Source organism: Myotis davidii, unplaced genomic scaffold (genome assembly GCF_000327345.1).
Source record: "Myotis davidii unplaced genomic scaffold, ASM32734v1 scaffold197, whole genome shotgun sequence".
NCBI classification, from domain to species: domain Eukaryota; kingdom Metazoa; phylum Chordata; class Mammalia; order Chiroptera; family Vespertilionidae; genus Myotis; species Myotis davidii.
Window position 1 is genome coordinate 2,782,954 of NW_006291549.1, and position 19,014 is coordinate 2,801,967.

At 41.0% G+C, this 19,014-nt stretch overlaps 1 protein-coding gene across 1 annotated transcript in view; it reads left to right on the plus strand.

Annotated features, from left to right (window-relative positions):
• Positions 1-19,014, plus strand: part of ADAMTSL1 (ADAMTS like 1) — a 393,380-nt gene that overhangs the window by 109,617 nt on the left and 264,749 nt on the right. Inside the window, 1 exon segment of the mRNA XM_006764922.2 lies at positions 18,854-18,980. Within this exon segment, the coding sequence (XP_006764985.1) occupies positions 18,854-18,980 (127 nt within the window).

Sequence of the window (19,014 nt, forward strand, 5' to 3'; positions counted from 1 at the left end):
AAAGAAATAAGTATAGCTGTGCCTCTTTGCATACCAATGAGGTGTTTCAGAGAGTGGCAGCCTGGTATTCCAGTGCTGATTCATGACTGCAAGTACATGTTTGGCAAGCTGAATTCACATCTGCAATTTAAATGACCATTTACAAAATAGAGCCTTTTTTTCCTTAATACCTAATTAGAGCCAGTGGCTAGCATTGTAGTTGAGGAAGCAGTTATGTCTAAAACAAAGTTCTAATCCCATTGCAAAAGAAGTTGTCACTTGCGAAACTATGAAAAAGCGCTTGGTCCAGGGATGTAGCCTTGACAGTATACACATTGCAAAGCCATGCATGCTTATGTTTGGCAGCAGACTCTGCCCTCACTGTAGGGAATTTGAACAGAAGTGGGGAGACTGCTTTTGGTTCAGGCTGGAGCCAGAATGACACGTTCAAGGATGCGAGTTTCTCATGTAACTCTTCCCATGATCCTCGTGGTGTATTTGCATCAACCCTCTAACCTTGAACACTTTTTGGAGCTAAAGCTGCCAATTTCCCTGCTTTTTGAAATTATGTGTTTCTCAAATAAAAACTAATATGAAAATATTCTGTTCACATGCTTTCCAAATGTTTTTCTTTTACTTTTTAAAAAATATCCATAGTTTTATTGTTGATAGAATTACAGATGTATTCCATTTCTCTCCCTCCAGTTTAAACCCCTCCTCCCAGCCCTTACCCACCCCCTCAGGTCTTCACCACCCTATTGCTAGTGTCCATGGGCTATGCATATCCTATATAATAAAAGGCTAATACGCAAATCAACTGAACGGCAGAAGGACCAGTTGCTATGACACGCATTGACCATCAGGGGAGCGACGCTCAACGCAGGAGCTACCCCCTGGTGGTCAGTGTGCTCCCACAGGGGGAACTTCTCTCAGCCAGAAGCCAAGCTCATGGCTGCTGGAGCCTCTCCCACCTCTGGCAGCACTAGGGAGCAGTGAGTGGAGTAGTAAGGAGCAGCGAGCAGGTGAGTGGTAAGGAGCCAGAGGTCCTGGACTGTGAGAGGGCGCAGGCTGGGCTCATGGGAACCCACCTCCCCCTCCCTGCCCCCGAGTGCATGAATTTTGTGCACTGCGTCCCTAGTAAGTATATAATTTTTTGGTTTATCTCTTCTCCTGTCCCCAACTCCACATAGAGGTATGTCACTCTGTCCCATGCCTCCATGCCTCAGGTGTTTTTTTTTGTTGGTCAGTTCTTTTTGTTCATTAGATTCCACAAATAAGTGAGATCATGTGATATTTGTCTTTTTAAGATTGGCTTATTTCAATTAGCATAATAGTCTCCAGGTCCATCCATCTGTTCCAAAGGGTAAGAGATCTCTCTTCTTTACAGCTACTTAGTATTCCATTGTGTAAATGTCCCATAGCTTTTTTTATCTATTCATTTACTGTTGGGCACTTCGGCTGTTTCCAAATCTTAGCTATTGTAATTAATGCTGATATGAACATAGGGGTACATATATTCTTTCTGATTGTTGTTATGGTGTTTTTAGAATATATTTCTAGAAGTGGGATCACTGGGTCAGATGGAAGTTCCATTTTTTAATTTTTGAGGAAACTCCATACTGTTTTTCATAATGGCTGCACCAACCTGCATTCCCACCAGCAGTGAAGTAGTGTTCCCTTTTCTCCATATTCTAGTCAGCACTTGCTGTTTTCTGATTTTTTGATGATAGCCATTCTAATAGGTGATATCTCCTTGTGGTTTTAATTTGCATTTCTCTGATGATTAGTGACTTTGAGCATTTTTTCATATGTCTCTTGGTCATTTGTATGTCCTCTTTGGAGAAATGTCTATTCAGGTCCTCTGCCCATTTTTTAATTGGAATGTTTGTCTTCCTTGTGTTGCGTTGTATGAGTATTGATGGAGCGGATCAGAGCTGAGTGTCAAGGTACTTAGATATTAGACCACACATTTACTGCCGCTGGCCCTGACCCTTGACCCAGGCTGGGCGGGGGAAGCAGAGGCAGGTGCTGTTGGTGAGAACAGCATGTTCAAGTCAGCATGCTTTGTCATGGAATTGACAGTGTGTCTGTCATTCTGGGTTTTCTTCTCCTTCCTGACAATGAGTGGTACAAATCCAAAGTTCACATAGAGGTCATGATCACAGGCCACTGGCAGGGTTTGTGAGGTCTCTGCCAGGTCAGGCTGCCCAGATGTGAGCTGTGCTTGGGCTGAGTTCAGTTTGTTTCCACTCTCTCGCTCTTCACTCCTCTCTCCTCCCTCCTCCCTTCTCCCTTCTCTTCAGCCTTGCCAAATGCTACTGGGGATGTTTTTCCCTCTGCTTAAGGTAATAACTGACTTAGTGCTGATGCCAAGCTACAGGCAAGCAGTGAAAATAAATTTACAGGGGGGTTATTTTCCTAATATTAAGAAAAGGTATGGAGTCCTTTTTGGAAGTTTTTATTTCCCAAGAAACTGCTTCAGGAGCATCCTTCTCTCTCGAGTACACTTAGCAGGGCACTAAGACACACACAGTGAGAACATGACTGATGTATGTTGGGCTAGGTTTTGAAGCAGAGTGGTACAAACAGTCCCTCAAAAACTATTTCTTCCAACAGTGTGCTCTCGGGAGAGTAGCTGGTGCATACGTGTGGTGTAACTCTACTCTTTTGAACACCATACTGTTGACTTCAAAGTCATCTGGTGTGGTAGGCGACTCAGAGTAATAGGGATAATAAATTAGACAGAGGTTGGAACCCCAACTATGTCGTTTTTTAAGTAGGTGACCTAGGAAGTGGTTTCGGTGTTGTCTGTGTGGTTAGAGTTTGTGTACAGGCTTCATGAACTCTGCAAAACCAAACAGCACCTGGCCCATCGTGGATGCTTCCAAAGAGTCACAGGTCCTTTCCTCTTCCCTATTTGTTTATTCTCGCCTCTTCTTGACATCAGATTTGATCAGTGAGAATTGTCCATCAGCACAGTCTATAATTTCCTAATATAATTCCCCACTCTCAGAATAACTGTGGCTGAGAGTATCTATTTTACACCTTCCTGCCAACTCGGGTACGACTGTCATTCAGGGGCCACAAAACCCGAGGCTTCGTGGACTTCAACTGGGAAGACCCTACCTCCCTGAGACTAGCAACCACTCTCAGAAAAATTCATGTGTCCTTGCTTGACATATTCATGGTTGGACATCAACTGAGAACTCAATGCATGGATTTCCGGGGAGCACTATGTTCATAAAAATTCTCATGCTGATACTAACAAATGTTTTCATCTTCTGTTTGAATTACATCCTAGTAAATGAGTCCATGTAACACACCTGCACCAACAGCAAATAGTTCAACTTTCAATAGTGGAATTTTAATGTAGAAAGAATGGCATGAAGACTCGGTCAAAACCATGCAAAGAATGCATTTGAAATGGCAACACTTAAGAAACCTTAAAATTAATAGTTAAATTATGCTTTTCTAGCAAATGTAGTGTTGACAGACTCAGCCTTGTACAATTGGGAACTTTTCTGTTTAGACTTACAAAAATTCTAAATTTATATTGATAAGGACATGTTGCATATTTTAACAATATAAAACACTTATCTCCAATTACATGCCTTATACATAATTCATGCAAAAGAAATCGTACTTGGGTTCGTATGGCCAAATTGTCACATCAACCATAAAAATACCTTCTCTTCTTTGTTTATAGTCCAGTAGGAAGCATTAAATGAGGGCACTGAATAGGTGATTTGGGTAGCCATAGAGTGGTTAGAAGGTAGCATATACGTAAGTTTTCTATGTTAACTCTTTTAAGTAGTTTAGAAACCTGACTAAAAACCAATTATATCTATCATAAAAACTTGACTTTTAAAATATTTTTAAATTTAAATGTTCATTTAATCTATTTCCAAATAAGATATATACTGAGTCTTGAATTCTGTAGATTTGAAATTTGTAGTTTCAGCTGGTTTTTAACTAGGACTACAGTAGGGAAGAAAAAGAATTCATTTTTATGTATCTGCGTGGGTGGCGAATGGAATTTTCTCATCTTTCTGAATGGGAAAAATGTATGCAGTCATTGTTTTTATCTCAGGGCCTTTGAGTGAACTTGTTGTTGTCTAAAAGGAAAGAAGCAGCCGTTCATTTCACCACTGTCAAGATTTCAGTGATTCAGCAAAATGCAGCTGGTTCTCCTGCACGCACAAGCCTGGAGATGGAAAGGGTGGCCAAGTTCATCACCATCGGCCTTCCTCCAGCACAGTGCAGTCACCATGTTCAGCAGCTCACCTTCCATCTGGCTTAGGAAATGGCTGGCCCGTTAAAAATCATCCAGCCCATTTTTCTGTTCGGCCTTTGTGGCTGCTTTGACTGGCGTATTGCTAATTCTGGTTAATAAGCAATTCAGGTTCCCGTTTTCAGGAAGCCTACTTTTCCTCTTTTAAAAAACAACTAACTGATTTGTTCACATGTTCAGATTCAAAGTTTCTCCCACATTAAAAAAAATAGATTTTGAATATTCCCTCTAAGGAAGATGGATGTCCTGAGTACTAATTTAATTCATTAAATTTAACTGTCATATCAACATATTCGTATGGGCATAGGCGCCCATGGAGAAAACAGGATCCCAAGTTCTGCTCCAGCCCTGGAAATTTGTATCTTTCGCTGGATTTCAGGTGTTAGAAGAAAGACTTTGAGAAACCTTTATCTTGTGTTGACATACATTTAGGGATTGTTACTTGCTTATACATGTTTGAAAGTGGCCCTGAATGAACTCTGGATCAGTGGTCTAGAATGGGAGCACTAGGGGAGGACCTTGTAAGCATCCTGAGCACGCCTCTCTCATCTGAGTGGGCTGCAGAGGAGATGACTTGCTACCACACAGCAACTTCAGAGAGGTCTTTTTCATTTCTAACAGAACCCTCAAAAACTCACAGCTGGCATTTCCCAAAGAGCACCCTAGACATGTTTATTTCATTGGCTACTTTAGTGGTGCAGAGGGAAGTTGAAAACCGTTCTCCAATGAGGCTCCCCCTGCTCTGCCCTCTAAAGGAGTCTATTTCTTCCCCAGGACTGTGGTTATAATCTTACTTCATATTTGCTGTTGTCAAATGCAGAGGAACTGAAATGGATCTGAGTGTTTGCAAACCTGACCCTGTACCTGGAGCTGTGAGACAAGTCTATAGGTGCTCAGATCACTAAGGCACCCTTTATAGATTTTCACGCTTAGGGAGAAATACCTCCGATTTGTATAATAACCACATATCCCCCAAAGTAATCAGCACCTATGTTCTGATAATTATGGGAACTATGAAGTAGAAGATTTGAAATTAGAAATTCCAGAGTATATGGTGAAAGTTGTCATGTGCTAGGCCCTGTACTAGACTTTTTATATAAGCTATCACATCAAATTCTTACAAGAGTGTATAAAGTAGACCTGATTGTCCTCTTGTAACTCATGAGAACTGAATCTCCTACTGAGAATGTATGATACATTCAGGCAAGTGGTAATAAATCGTCACGTCCAGGTTGAGTTGTTTGTTCTGCCCACATGTCATGCAGTCTCTTTCATGGCCTAGTGCTCTACAGCAGGCAGGCTCTTGGTGTGAGAAATGTCGTGCCAGGTTGAGAAGTGGCCAGGGAAGTGAATGTGCGGTAAAGGCGGAGATGGGACACTAGTTGGTCTGAAGTGTAACATTTGCAGAAAGAGAAAAAAATACTTTTAACAAATATAAGGGTCTTGGTAGAACCTAGGATCATATCTGGCTTTGCTTGTTCTGTAACAGAGTGAAAAAAAATCTCATTTTTTAAATAAAAAATCCATCCAAATATTTTATGATATGACTTATTCCTCTGGGGATAGTGTTGAATTAAACCTTTAGTTTCTCAAGTTGATGTGAAAATGTTCTGCTTGTTCAGGCATTAGAGCCATATGGAACAGAAGTTTGGAGTTATTTTACAGAAGATATTTTTGCATAAATTCTGTTTTGATAATTTTCTCAGGCTGTTTTCTGAGACAGAAATGGCAGTAGAGAACCCAGGAAAAGAGAAGAGAAAAAATATATCAACTGAGGACATCTTTGACTGACTGAGTCAGAATAATAATAGCTTCACTAGCAAAACTGATCAGTTTTGGGACGTAACCAGGAAATGACTTGAGAGCCAGGGAACAGCAGAAGTCCTCCTGACTTGGGGATCTGAGACACTTGACCACTTACAGCGGGAGAAGTGTCTTGGGACAGATATGTCCCATTTTACCCTTCCTTTTTCTTCACCTCTGGCCTTGGCATTCACCCGCAGCCAGCATACTGCTGCTTTTGGAATATTGACTTCAGATAATATATTCAGACATGTAAATAAGAGCTTTACTGTACACATAAATTTGCTGACTTATGGCCCATATCTGAATTTTGAACTCTTTCGATATAAATTTTCCCAAACTTTTCCAGAGCTATGCGTGTGAATGAGTTCTAGCCATCTTAGCAGAATGGCTACTTTGTGGTAACTTACCAAACAGACACATTCCATACGATCCACGTTCGTACCAGGGCAGAAGACCAGCTGCTATCCTTTCTTCTCAACAAAGGACTCTTGTGTTTGAACAAAAACGGTGTACTGTATGCCCAGCAGCAGAGGGGAGTCTGAGCAGTGATGTCAAAGTATACCATGATGTCACCACAATTCACAAAGAATTACAGTTAATGCCATGTGAAGTAAGGCCAATTTCAACACTTTCCCTCTTGGGTACTTCACAGTCTGAGAGACAGAAGCAAGGCCAGGGGTCAGGCCTTTGTATAATTTTGTTTCACATTCTCCAGACACCCTAATTTTGGAAGCAGGGAAGGGAGAAGACGGCTTGTTAAAGAAAAGTCCCCGGATCATGTGCTGAGAATGAATTCCAGTGTCTGTATGCACTCTTTTCTGTATGAGGTTAATTCTTAGGATTTCTGCTGAAGACAACCAGACAAACACATTTAACTCAAAACAGAACCTGAAATAAATAAGAAGGGCAAAGTAAATCAGGCTGATAGCACCTGAGAAATTTCATATATGTTGGAAATAAGACTTAGCCATTCTCTTTTTCCTTTTCAGGATGTTTATCCAGCCATTAATACATTAGAGTCTTCTTTTTTATAAAGAGACATTTTGTTTTTTTTTAAAAAAAATGTTTTTATTGATTTCAGAGAGAGAGAGAAATGGAGAGAGAGAGAAACATTGATGAGAAACATCAATCAGTTTACTGGGGATTGAGCTGTAACCCCGGCATGTGCCTACCTTGCTGGAAATGAACTGATGACATCCTGGTACATGGGACATCGTTCAACCAACTGAGCCACACCAGCCAGGCAAATAGATCAGATTATTGATGTCCAGAAAGGCAGCCCAGGAAAAACTCTTAAAAATGTTTACAATCAAATAAATTCACCACTTTTTCTATCAGCTGCCTCATACCCCTAACATTGACAGCTCCCTTCTCTTCCATTTACTTTATAACATAGAGATAAGCACCACAGAGCCCATGGTGACCCCTCAACATCTCTAGAACTGCAGGGTAAGCAAGCTAATGCAGAGCACAGGAGAACATCTCTAGCTCAAACAATAAAGAGGATAGAAATGGGACCCTTTAAAAAACCGCCTGACCAAATCTCATTCCTATGGAAGCAGGGCCTCCTTTAGACTAACCATAGAGGAGCTTGAAGTCTCTACACTTTGATGGTGGTGAGGTTGGGGGTGGGTAGGTCGGAGATGGAGAAAGAGTCTGGCTCTGGTCCAGCCAAATGATCAGCCAAAGGGCTAGAGCTCACACAGAGGAATGGGAAGAGTCAGGCCAGGGGCCTGTCCAAGCTGAAGTCCCTTAGGAAGAGCCAAGCATCAGGCGCTGAGGAGAGCAAGTACAGAGTGAGGTTCCAGGTCCAGGGTTGATGTCAAGCTGATGCCCAGAGCCCTGTGCCTAGTGGAAAAGAGGTCAGAGGGAGACTTGCTTGGAAATAATAAGCCATTATACCCCAAGGCACTTCTGGACTAATGGATGACGGACTAGAGACATAGCAGGCAAAGTGACAAGTAGAAATTAAACTCTCAGATTAAAAAGTGATTTACAAGTGATTCAAACAGAGAGATCCTTTTCTTTGGGACAGAGAGCTCTTTTTTGGTCTTTGGAAATAGCGGCAGAGAGTTTAAGCGGTGGAAGCTGTTGTTATGTTCTAGGTTGGGACAAGGAGGACAATTTTTTGAAATCATAATATATCCCTGTCCCTTCTAGCCTTGCCTCTAGAGCAGCAGTTCTCAACCTGTGGGTCGCGACCCCTTTGGGGGTCGACCGACCCTTTCACGGGGGTCACCTAAGACCATCAGAAAACACATATATAATTATATATTGTTTTCGTGAATAATCACTATGCTGTAATCATGTTCAATTTGTAACAATGAAAATACATCCTGCATATCAGATATTTACATTACGATTCATAACAGTAGCAAAATTACAGTTATGAAGTAGCAACGAAAATAATTTTATGGTTGGGGGTCACCACAACATGAGGAACTGTATTAAAGGGTCGCGGCATTAGGAAGGTTGAGAACCACTGCTCTAGAGTAATCCCCCCTTATCCACAAGGAATGTGTTTCAAGACCCCCAGTGGATGCCAGAACTGCAGATAGTATCCAACCTTATACATACTCTGTTTTTTCCTATATATGCATACCTGTGGTAAAGTTTAATTTATAAGTTAGTCATAGTAAGAGGTTAACATCAGTAACCAATAATAAAATAGAACGATTGTAACAGTACACTGTAATAAAAGTTATATGAATGTGGTCACTCCTTTCAGAGGATCCCTTGCTGAAGTCTTCATATAGGCCCAGTGCTTTCTGGTGCAACATTGTCGTCAGTCAGAACATGTTTTCTGTTTTCTCTTCCACCCACAAGTTAATGCCTTTTCCATCTTAACTGAGCACTTATCACATTCTAGGGTCATAACTTCTGCAGTTTGAGGTGCAACAGCAAAACGAGCCCAAATTTCTTTTCCCTCCTTCACAATTTCATGAATGAAAGACTCATTCTTATCATAGATCTTATCAAACTCAGCTTGTGATTTTTATTCTCCTTATTAAGTCTAGGACATTCACCTTTTGTCTTAAAGAAAACACTTCATGGCTTCTCTTTGGCATTTATGAGTTGCCAGCATTGCACTCTGGGGCCATTATGAAGTAAAACAAGTGTTACTTGAACACCAGCACTGTGATATCTGGACAGTTGATCTGAGAGCTGGGATGCTACTAAATGACTGATGGGCAGTGAGCATTGACAGCTTGGAGACACAGGACAAAGGGATGATTGATGCCCCAGGCAGGACAGAGCGGGTCCACATGAGATTCCATCATGCTACTCAGAACAACAAGCAACTTAAACCTTACGAATTGTTTACTTCAGGAATTTTCCATGTAATATTTTCAAACCACAGTTGACTGCGGGTAACTAAAACTGCAGAAAGTGAAACTGCAGATTAGGGGGAGCTACTGTATACTTCATTCACTCAACACATTTGTATTAATTACTTGTCATTAGATACTTTGTGGTTTGCATCCTATTAGGAGATAGAAAATAAACATCAAAGTTAATAAATAAGTAAATTATATTGTATTATAAAATAAGTGTCATAGCCTTAACCGGTTTGGCTCAGTGGATAGAGCGTCAGCCTGCCGACTGAAAGGTCCCAGGTTTGATTCCGGCCAAGGGCATGTACCTTGGTTGCGGGCACATCCCCAGTAGGAGGTGTGTAAGAGGCAACTAGCTGATTGATGTTTCTCTCCCATCGATGTTTCTAACTCTCTATCCCTCTCCCTTCCTCTCTGTAAAAAATCAATAAAATATATTAAAAAAAATAAGTGTCATAAGATAAAGGGAAAAATGGGACAGGGTCAGAGAACTTGGATCTGGGGAGGGAATCAGTTTTAAATAGTCTGGTTAAAGTAGGCCTTATTGTGGAGGTGGAAGTTTCCAAAACACTGAGAGCTGCTGTAGAGGTGCCTAAGGAAGTGCAATTAATCTCTTTAACTATGAACAATCATGCTTAAGCTACATAATCTTTACTCCCTGGAATGGAGATAAGAAACGCCCTAACCTTTGGAATAGAGATTGATAGGATTGGAATCAACTGGTATAAATACAGATGTAACAAGACAACAAGAGACAGAATTTAGAAGACAGAACTTAGCGACAGAACATAGAAGACAGAACTTAGAAGACAGAACTCAGAAGACAGAACCTACACAGAACCTAGAGACAGAAGAACTTCGCTGGAGAGAACATGGCAAAAGATCCTGGACAGAACCTGGCTACAGAACTTGGTTGGAGAACCTAGACAGAACCTGGCTGAAGAACCCGGCTACAGAACCTGGCGACCGAACCTGGCTGGAGAACCTAGCGAGAGAACATGGCTACAGAACCTGGCTGGAGAACCTGGAGAACCTGGTTGGAGAACCTAGCAAGAGAACGTGGACACAGAACTTGGCTGGAGATTGTGGCTAGAGATCCTGGCAAGGCTGCTGATCAACTGAACGCTGTCTCCGTGTCATTCCTTCTTCGCCGACTCCGTCCACACCTATGGGGAACCCCTGGACCTGCTGGGGTTGGACCCCGGCAAGGAAGAACGTTCCAGTCAAAGGTAACAGCTGTGCTGTGCTGAGACGAGAAAGTGCTTGGTGACAGCAAGGACAGTGAGCCAGAGGGACATGAGCTCAGAAACGTAATTAAGTCCAATGACACAGGTTCTAGTGGGTTATTGGAAGGACTCTGGTGAACCCAGGAGGAAACTGAGCAGCCCCACCAGTGACAGGCAAACCCAGTGGGTAATTCCGTATATGGGAAGCATTCCTTTAGGACAGTGGTTCTCAACCTTCCTAATGCCGCGACCCTTTAATACAGTTCCTCATGCTATGGTGACCCCTACTTTCATTGTTACAAATTGAACATAATTAAAGCATAGTGATTAATCACAAAAACAATATGTAATAATATATGTGTTTTCCAATGGTCTTAGGCGACCCCTGTGAAAGGGTCGTTCAACCCCCAAAGGGGTCGCGACCCACAGGTTGAGAACCGCTGCTTTAGGAAATTTTTGCCTGAAGAAAAAGGAGTTAATGCTTTCGCATATTTTTTTTTCACATAGTGGTATATTAGAATGTAACAGAGCTACATCTCATCATCTAGCCTAATAATCTAAGGTGTTTACCAAAATTTCCCTGTACCATGTGTTCATAGCTATTGAACAAAAGTAACGGATTTTTAAAAAATATATTCATTTGCCCTGGCTGGTTTTCTTAATGGTTAAAGCATCGGCCCTCAGACTGAAGAGTCTAGGGCTCAATTCCAGTCAAGGGCACATACTTTGGTTGCAGGCTTGATCCCTGGCGCCAGTGAGGGCACGTGTGAGAGGCAACCAGTCAGTGCGTCCCTCTCACATTGATGTTTCTCTCTCTCTGTCTCTCTCTCCCCCTCCCATCCAGTCTCTCTAAAAATCAATGGGGGGAAAATATTCTCGGGTGGTAAGGATTAAATATATATATTCACTTGCTTCCTAAAAGAGAAACAAAGCAAAACAAAAGGCTGGTGCTCAATCTTAGTACTTAGAGCTGTAGTCAGCTGTTGTTTTTGGCAACAAGGTGTGGCTGACAAAAGCATGTTCATCCTCCTCCTTCTTGTCTCTTCACTGCCCTCTAACCCCCGAGAGAAACGTAACTCATCACAGAATTGAGGGATCACTCATCTATGACACAGCCTGGATTGCGACTCTGGCAACACCAATTCCTAGTAATGTGATCTTGGGCAAGTTGTTGAGCCTTTCGGAATCTGTTTTATGTTTGTAAAATAGGCATAATTTTAGCTAATTTTCAGGGATATTACAAGAATAGATTGAGAAGCTGTATATTGAACCTAAATACGGCAAGTGTTTGGCAAATGCTCATTTACTTTCCCTCCTCCAGGTGGCTTTCCCCTCTGCGTTCTCCTCCTCCTGCCATTTTGACCTTTAGTTGGAGTGATTTTACTCCCTTTCTGTTCTCACCTGTTTTGAGGAAATGATCGGATTAAACCCATTCACCCTAGATTGGGACCAGGCCTACTTCTACTTATGTGTATTCCCCACAGCACCGTAACAGCCAGCACAATGCCTTATGCTCCATTCATCTGATATAATTTAAGTATAATCAACAAGTTCATGTGTTAGTCCTCCCACAGGTATTTGAACAACAAACAAAGGACTACACCAGTGGTTCCCAACTTTTTCAAACAAAGGGGCCCTTTATTATTATTTTTTCCCTATGGGCCTTGTGTTTTGGAAGTTTCCATTGACTCAAAACACTGAATGTGTTAAGTAATAATTTGTTTTCCCATTTTATGACTTAAAGACCTGAGTACAATTAAGAATAAATGCAATAAATATCAGGATTCAGCTTATTTGTATAATGAGATGGTTAGTGTTTTTGGTGACCTTATGTGGTTTTATTGCTGGTAAATATATTTCCATTAGGCTTTTGGAACTACTAAACATAGCTCATGGACTGCTATTAGCACCTTTGTGAGTGACCAGGGATCTTGTTTCCTCATATTGAAAACCATAATTGAAAAGAAAGAAGTCTGTACAGGAGGAAATTTGGGCCCCATGGCAAGCCACGGGGGGTGTAGGGTATGTGTACGCATATGTATGAAAGGCTGGGGGAAGGGATAGACAAGGAGGTGTGAAGCAAAGGTATAAATGGGGAGTGGTACTTTCCCATTTATTTCAGCATGTGCTTCTAAATCACATACTACAGATGAAGGCATCTATTCATCCCTGTGCAGAAGTCTGCCTCTACTGGTAGAGATCTTGATAGAAATAGTCGCCCTTGTAATCACTTTTCACCATTGCCATAATAAATACTGTATAGTGTGTATTTTCCTGCTTCAAAGGCATCATACTCGTGCTTAGGAATCCTGAGTTGCAATTTTGGTTTTGTTAGTTACCAGCTATGTGACCTTAGGTTAGTTGTTTATATTTTCTAAACCTCAGTGTTATAATCCGTACTCGAAATCATTCAACTCTTAAGAGAATGTTAATCTTAAAAGAAATATCTGAGTAGAATTTCCTGAAAGATAGACAGCCAACTCATTTCTCTGACCCTGGAATAGTAAATTGGTCTAGTCTCCTTGCATAACAGCCATCGTCGTCTATTGGATTTGGCTTCTAGAGCACAGTGTCGTAGAGGATCTGGGACCACGTGAAATCTCAGTGGCAAAGAGTGCTGCTCTTGATTAGCAATGTCTGCTGTGGATCCTGGCAGGAAAAACAGCTGTACATGGGCCATATTTTTGCCAGCCCAGCTCTGTTAAATCAGACCATCACAGTGCTCTGTGCCTGGACTATTTGTTTTGGCTCCTTAAATTTGCTTTTACCAAATGTTCCCTGACCATTAGGGGTCATCAAAGGTAACTGAAGAACCACTTCTCTGAAACTCCTTGTATTTATGTGCGCAGATGTTATTGGGACATTGTTACACGGCAATGTCTTTCAGAAAACTCACAGCAGATGTATTTCTAGGATTTCGGTACTCTGAGTAATTATGGTTCTCCGAAGGTAGTTTGTCCTTCATTTATTACATAAATATTTAATACATATCTACTACCAGGAATGCATTAGCCTATGCATTTTCTAAAAGATTCAGTAGATGCTGTCACCCTTGTAACTTCTCATGTTTTTCTCATTTCTAAGAAGCTCACATCCCAGCTATGTGACCCCACCCCCACCCCCCAGCAACTGTATAGGACTTTATAGTGTGCATTCTATGTAGTTCTCTCTTTCCTGGCTTTATTCATCTTTCTTGCCTTTGTTTTTCTCTTTGCCCCATTTCCCTTTTTTTTCCAGCCATTACACTGTGTTGTATCATATGTATATGCTAGACATCTTCTTCTAATAAGCAAAAGCATAAACAAATCAATCAATATCTAAATCTTTTGAAGATAATGTTGGAGATATACTCCCTTCCCTGTTAACATAAATAGTAAATGAGTTATAATGTATGTAAAAGCACACCCTTCCCCATAAAGTTCCCTCTGAATTAAATAATTATAAATAAGACCAGCTGTGATCAGATTTGCAGAGTTTAGTTTTCCATATTTGTCTTTCCCAGTGCTGAAAATAAAGGGATTTAAAAGTTTCTTACCTCATGGTGTTGGATCAAGAAAAGCTTGACATCACTGGCTCAGTATTTAATGCTAGAAGTTGAGGTCCTTATGGGAAACCATTTGAAACGTGGCCAGAGTGAACCCATCGAAGCATGTCAGTCTGGGGCCTGGTATCTGCTTATGGATTGTGTTTATTTACATTCTCCCAGTTATTTACGTGGTGATCTTTTTTTTTCTCCTGTGGCTCCTGGTGAAGACATTTTATTATACATATTTAGGTGTCTAGAGAGTTTCATTCGTGTTCTGCCTGCTCACTTGCTATCAGCTCTGTGAAGTGAAGGAAGAAGCCCCTATCAGCACACACTGTAGGCCGGATGCCTAAAATCTGCACGACAGGCTGCGAGTCTGTGAGCCAACTTGGACTGGATGTTATAGTCCTACGTTTTGTTTAGGGAGAGTTATTCCCCTACATGTAGGGAACCCTGAAGGAGACGAAGGAAAATGAGCCCTGCTGAGTGTGTGTGTTCTACTCAAAAGACGAAAGACTGCATGTCTGTATGCGTGTGTACCTATATGGATGCAAAAGGCATATATTCAAGATAGAAAAGCAAAAGGTGATGACCTCCCTAGTGGTGTTTAAACAACAAAAACATCTTGGAGTTTCTCACTTTTTATGTCACCTGAGACAAAAGCTTTGTTAAGAAAAAGAAGAAGAAAAAGAAAGAAAAGCAACACTGTGCAATCATTTTAGATGATGGGGACACAGAATTGAGCTGACACCTCATAGCAGCATACTAATAAGCTGCTTTAGGTCAAAATATCCAGTTATTTTTCCAAGCCCTTACCAAAAAATGCTATGCAGTTGCCAAAGTTATGAGTGGTCATTATCTCACTTAAGTATTTTGTCCAGAACGGGGGGTTGGTCTGGGAACTCAATGACCAGAACATTGCCTTCCGTGACATTTCACTAATAAGGAGCATTGATGCACTGAGTAATAGTCTTTTTAGAAGTATAGCCCTTTACAGTAATTCTTGTTCATAGATCAGGACAGAGGATTAATAGTATGTCTGTTCTTCTGTGAACACAGATACAACAATACATGCACACTTTGTATATATGTGTGTCATCAATGACTGTAATCTCAAATTGCTTCTCTATAGCCTACATTTTTTTAATCCTCACCCAAAGATATTTTTCCATTGATTTTTAGAGAGTGGAAGAGAGAGGCAAACACAGAGAAATATCTATGTGAGAGAAACACATCAATTGGTTGCCTCCTGCACGCACCCTGACCAGGGCCTGGGCCGGGGAGGAGCCTGCAACCAAGGTACATGCCCTTAACCAGAATTGAAACTGGGACCCTTCAGTCTGCTGGCCGACACTCTATCCACTGAGCCAAACTGGCTAGGGCCCTATAGCCTACATTAAAATATTAGCAAATCATTATGTTTGGTGTTATGTGTTTCACTGATTCACTAATATTCATTGTCCATCTCAAATGTCAAACACTGTGCTAAGCAGCAGAAATAACAAAGACTACTAAAACAGAGGCTCTCAAATAGCCCATGATTTGGTTTGGAGACAGACATCTTAATAGAGTAAACTCAATATAAGGTATATAACTATTTGAATTGAGAACATATAAAAGAAACCCCATGATAATACTGGCTTGAGCACATATAGGATTTACTTGCTCACACACAAAAAAAATGTCAAGATGTAATCAGTCTAAATAGGGTTCCGGAACCAGGCTCTTTCTCTTTCTGCTCTGCTTTCCTTAAAGCAAAGTTCCCATCTCAGAACTGTCCTGTTCTACAGAATAAGCAACTGGAGCCCACAGGACAGCAGGAAGGCAAAAGACAGAAGGGACCTTCCCCGGCTGAGTCAACTTGTTGAAGTAGCCTTCCCAGGCGTCCCACACACTTCCACTTTTATTCCACTAATTACAGTTTGGTCACATGGCCCATGAGAAATATATTCTTTTAACGGGAGATATTGCCAACCTAAATAGAATTGAGAAAACTAAGGAAGATGGATATTGGGTGGCAACCAGTTATCTGCCTCATGGAGTTATGAACAAAAGGCTGAGGAAGCATGAAGCAAGAAAGCAGTTAACTCTGGAATCTGGAAAAGGCTTTTTTTGAGAAGGAGACAATTTGGGGTTTGAAGGATGAATAGGAGTTTGCCAAATAAAGAATTGGGAATGTTTGCCAAATAAAGTTTGCCAAATAAAGAATTATTTCCAGGCAGAAATAATAACATGTGCAAAGACGCAGAGGGGTCTGACATTATACCTGCCAATGAAGCCCATTTCTTATGCCTAATTTTCCTCTGTTATTAATGATAGCTCTTAAAACAACAGTTTAACTAGTTTTTAATTAATCAAATAGTTATAAAAGATCAACAGATTAAGGTATGTCAACAATAATTTTCCTGATGTAACTGCAAATAATTTTCCACTTGGACCAAAATAAGAACACTTATCTGATGATAAAGTATTCCACATTTTGAAAATAATTGAGTTAGAATATTTTGGCATCTTAAAAAGGAATTGATACAGAGAGAGGAAAAGCGATTGTGTCAGGGCGATGTTTGTCTTTTCAATTCTGAAGTTAAACAAAGCCCATTTAGAACTGACGTGGTTCATATCCTGGGGTCCATAAACCTACACTGAGAGCTCTTGGTGGTCTGCCCAAGTCAGCCTGAAAATATGTCACCTTCTATTTAGCGATTCCTAACATCACTGTTCTTTTGGATCCGTGGAACTGGACTGTCCTTTTCTTAAAATGGCTTTAGAACCATAAGAAATATTTAGGATTAGGGGGGTTTCCATGATTATCTTTTTTTTGGCTCCTTTAGAGACATCAGAGCCTATTAAAAAAAATTCCAGAGAAACAAGCCTTTTGAGAAACCTGAAATTTCTTTAATTTGAGAAATAAACCTAGTTAGTTTTGAGATACCTGAGAGTGTAAATTCCCATGCCCCACTGTGCACCTTGTCCTTCCACAGAGCTGAGTATCTTTCCAACTCCAAACAAAAGCAGTCGAGGCAGCGATTCTTTGAATACTGCTTAAATTAAGATCGCCGTGTTTCCTCAAAAGATTCAACCCTAAGGAAATCAGATGATTTAATCTTCTGATATTTTGATGGTGGTTGTAGTTTGTTTTGCCAACTTTGCTTTTTGCTTACTTTCTTTTTTAAATTTTTATTTATTTTAGAGAGAAAGAGGAAGGGAGAGAGGGAAGAAGAGAGACATTGACTTATTGTTCCACTTATTTATTCATTTCATTGGTTGATTCTTATATAAGGCCTGACTGGGAATCAAACCCACAACATTGATATATTGGAACAAGTCTCCAACAAACTGAGCTACCTGGCCAAGGCCTACTTTTTGCTTATTTTCTAATTAGCTAGTATCTAGGCAAGACTAAAATATTCTGTAAACCCCACAGCAACATGTCCCCTTTTCCTAGTTAATCTGAGTCTTTATATCTCAGCCCAAAAGTTGCTTTCTTAGGGACATCATCTCTGGTCTCTCAAACCAGATCAAATTCTCCATATTTTATGCTCCTGCAGTACCTGTATCTGTATTTTATAGCTTGTGTGGTGATTATCATTGTACATTATTATATTTGGTGATTTGAGTAATGGATACCTCTACCACTAGAATCTTAAGTCCCATGAGGTTGGACCCCTATGTGCTTAAACTCGCCATTGGATTTTGTTCCTCGCACTGTGCCTGGCCCATAGCAGATCTCTGATCATTGTTGGCTGAAAGATTAAATGCCTTTTTGGTAAATAAATTTCTTCTGCACTCCCATTCCACACTGTGCTCAGACATGAGAGTGAATACAGAAGTTGCTCAGCTCAGGTGTGGGTTCATTTTGAAAATAACTTTGCTGCAGTCATATAGAAGCACATTGAAGAAGTCTTAAGCCAGCATGTGCTTGGCTCTGCATGGACGACAGTTGGTGGAGTGCTGACGCTGCCTCACGGCAGCCTCTGAACCTACTGAGGGGCATTGCTGCTCCACCACAGTGAACCCCTCCAGGGGGACTTAGCCTACCTTTGCTCCCCACTTAAGAGCCCAGCACTATGTTTTCTAAATGACATCTTTGCATTTCAAAAAATGTACAACCATTGAAGGAGTTGGTGCTTTGTCATCTATTTTAAAAGATACCTGTGTGGCCTGGCTGGAGTGGCTCAGTGGATTGAGCACTGACCCATTCTCCAAGACATCCCCTGTTCGATTCCCGGTCAGGGCACATGCCCCAATGTTTCTAGCTCTCTCCCTCTCTCTTTCTCTCTAAAATCAATAAAAACATATTTTTTTAAAAAGATGCCTATGTGATTAGAGTGAATCATTATTATTGACAGTGGGAATTATTTTTGAATGAAGGTTCTATAATATCAATAGTGCCAGATCCTCCTCTCTCTCACACCTTTCCCCCTTCCTGATTCTCTCCTTCCCTTTTTCTCTCTCTTCCCCCTCCCTCCCTCTTTCACTGCCTCTCTCTCCATTCCGCCTATCTTTGTGTTTGTTTATTTGAGCTATAAAAACATCTTTACCCATGTTGTTTTTTCCTTCCTTAGCTTGATCCAAATTCCAGCTGAATTCAGTTCCCTTCATAGGAATCATGCCTCCTCAAAGGCAAAGGGAGGATCTGGGGTCCAGCAGTAGGCACCTGGTTGAATTACACATCTCTCTTTCTTGTTAGATTGTTGGCTGTGATCATCAGCTGGGAAGCACTACCAAGGAAGATAACTGTGGAGTTTGCAACGGAGATGGGTCCACCTGCAGGCTGGTCCGAGGGCACTACAAATCCCAGCTCTCAGCAACGAAATGTAAGATGCTACAGAGATGGGGCAATCTTTGGGC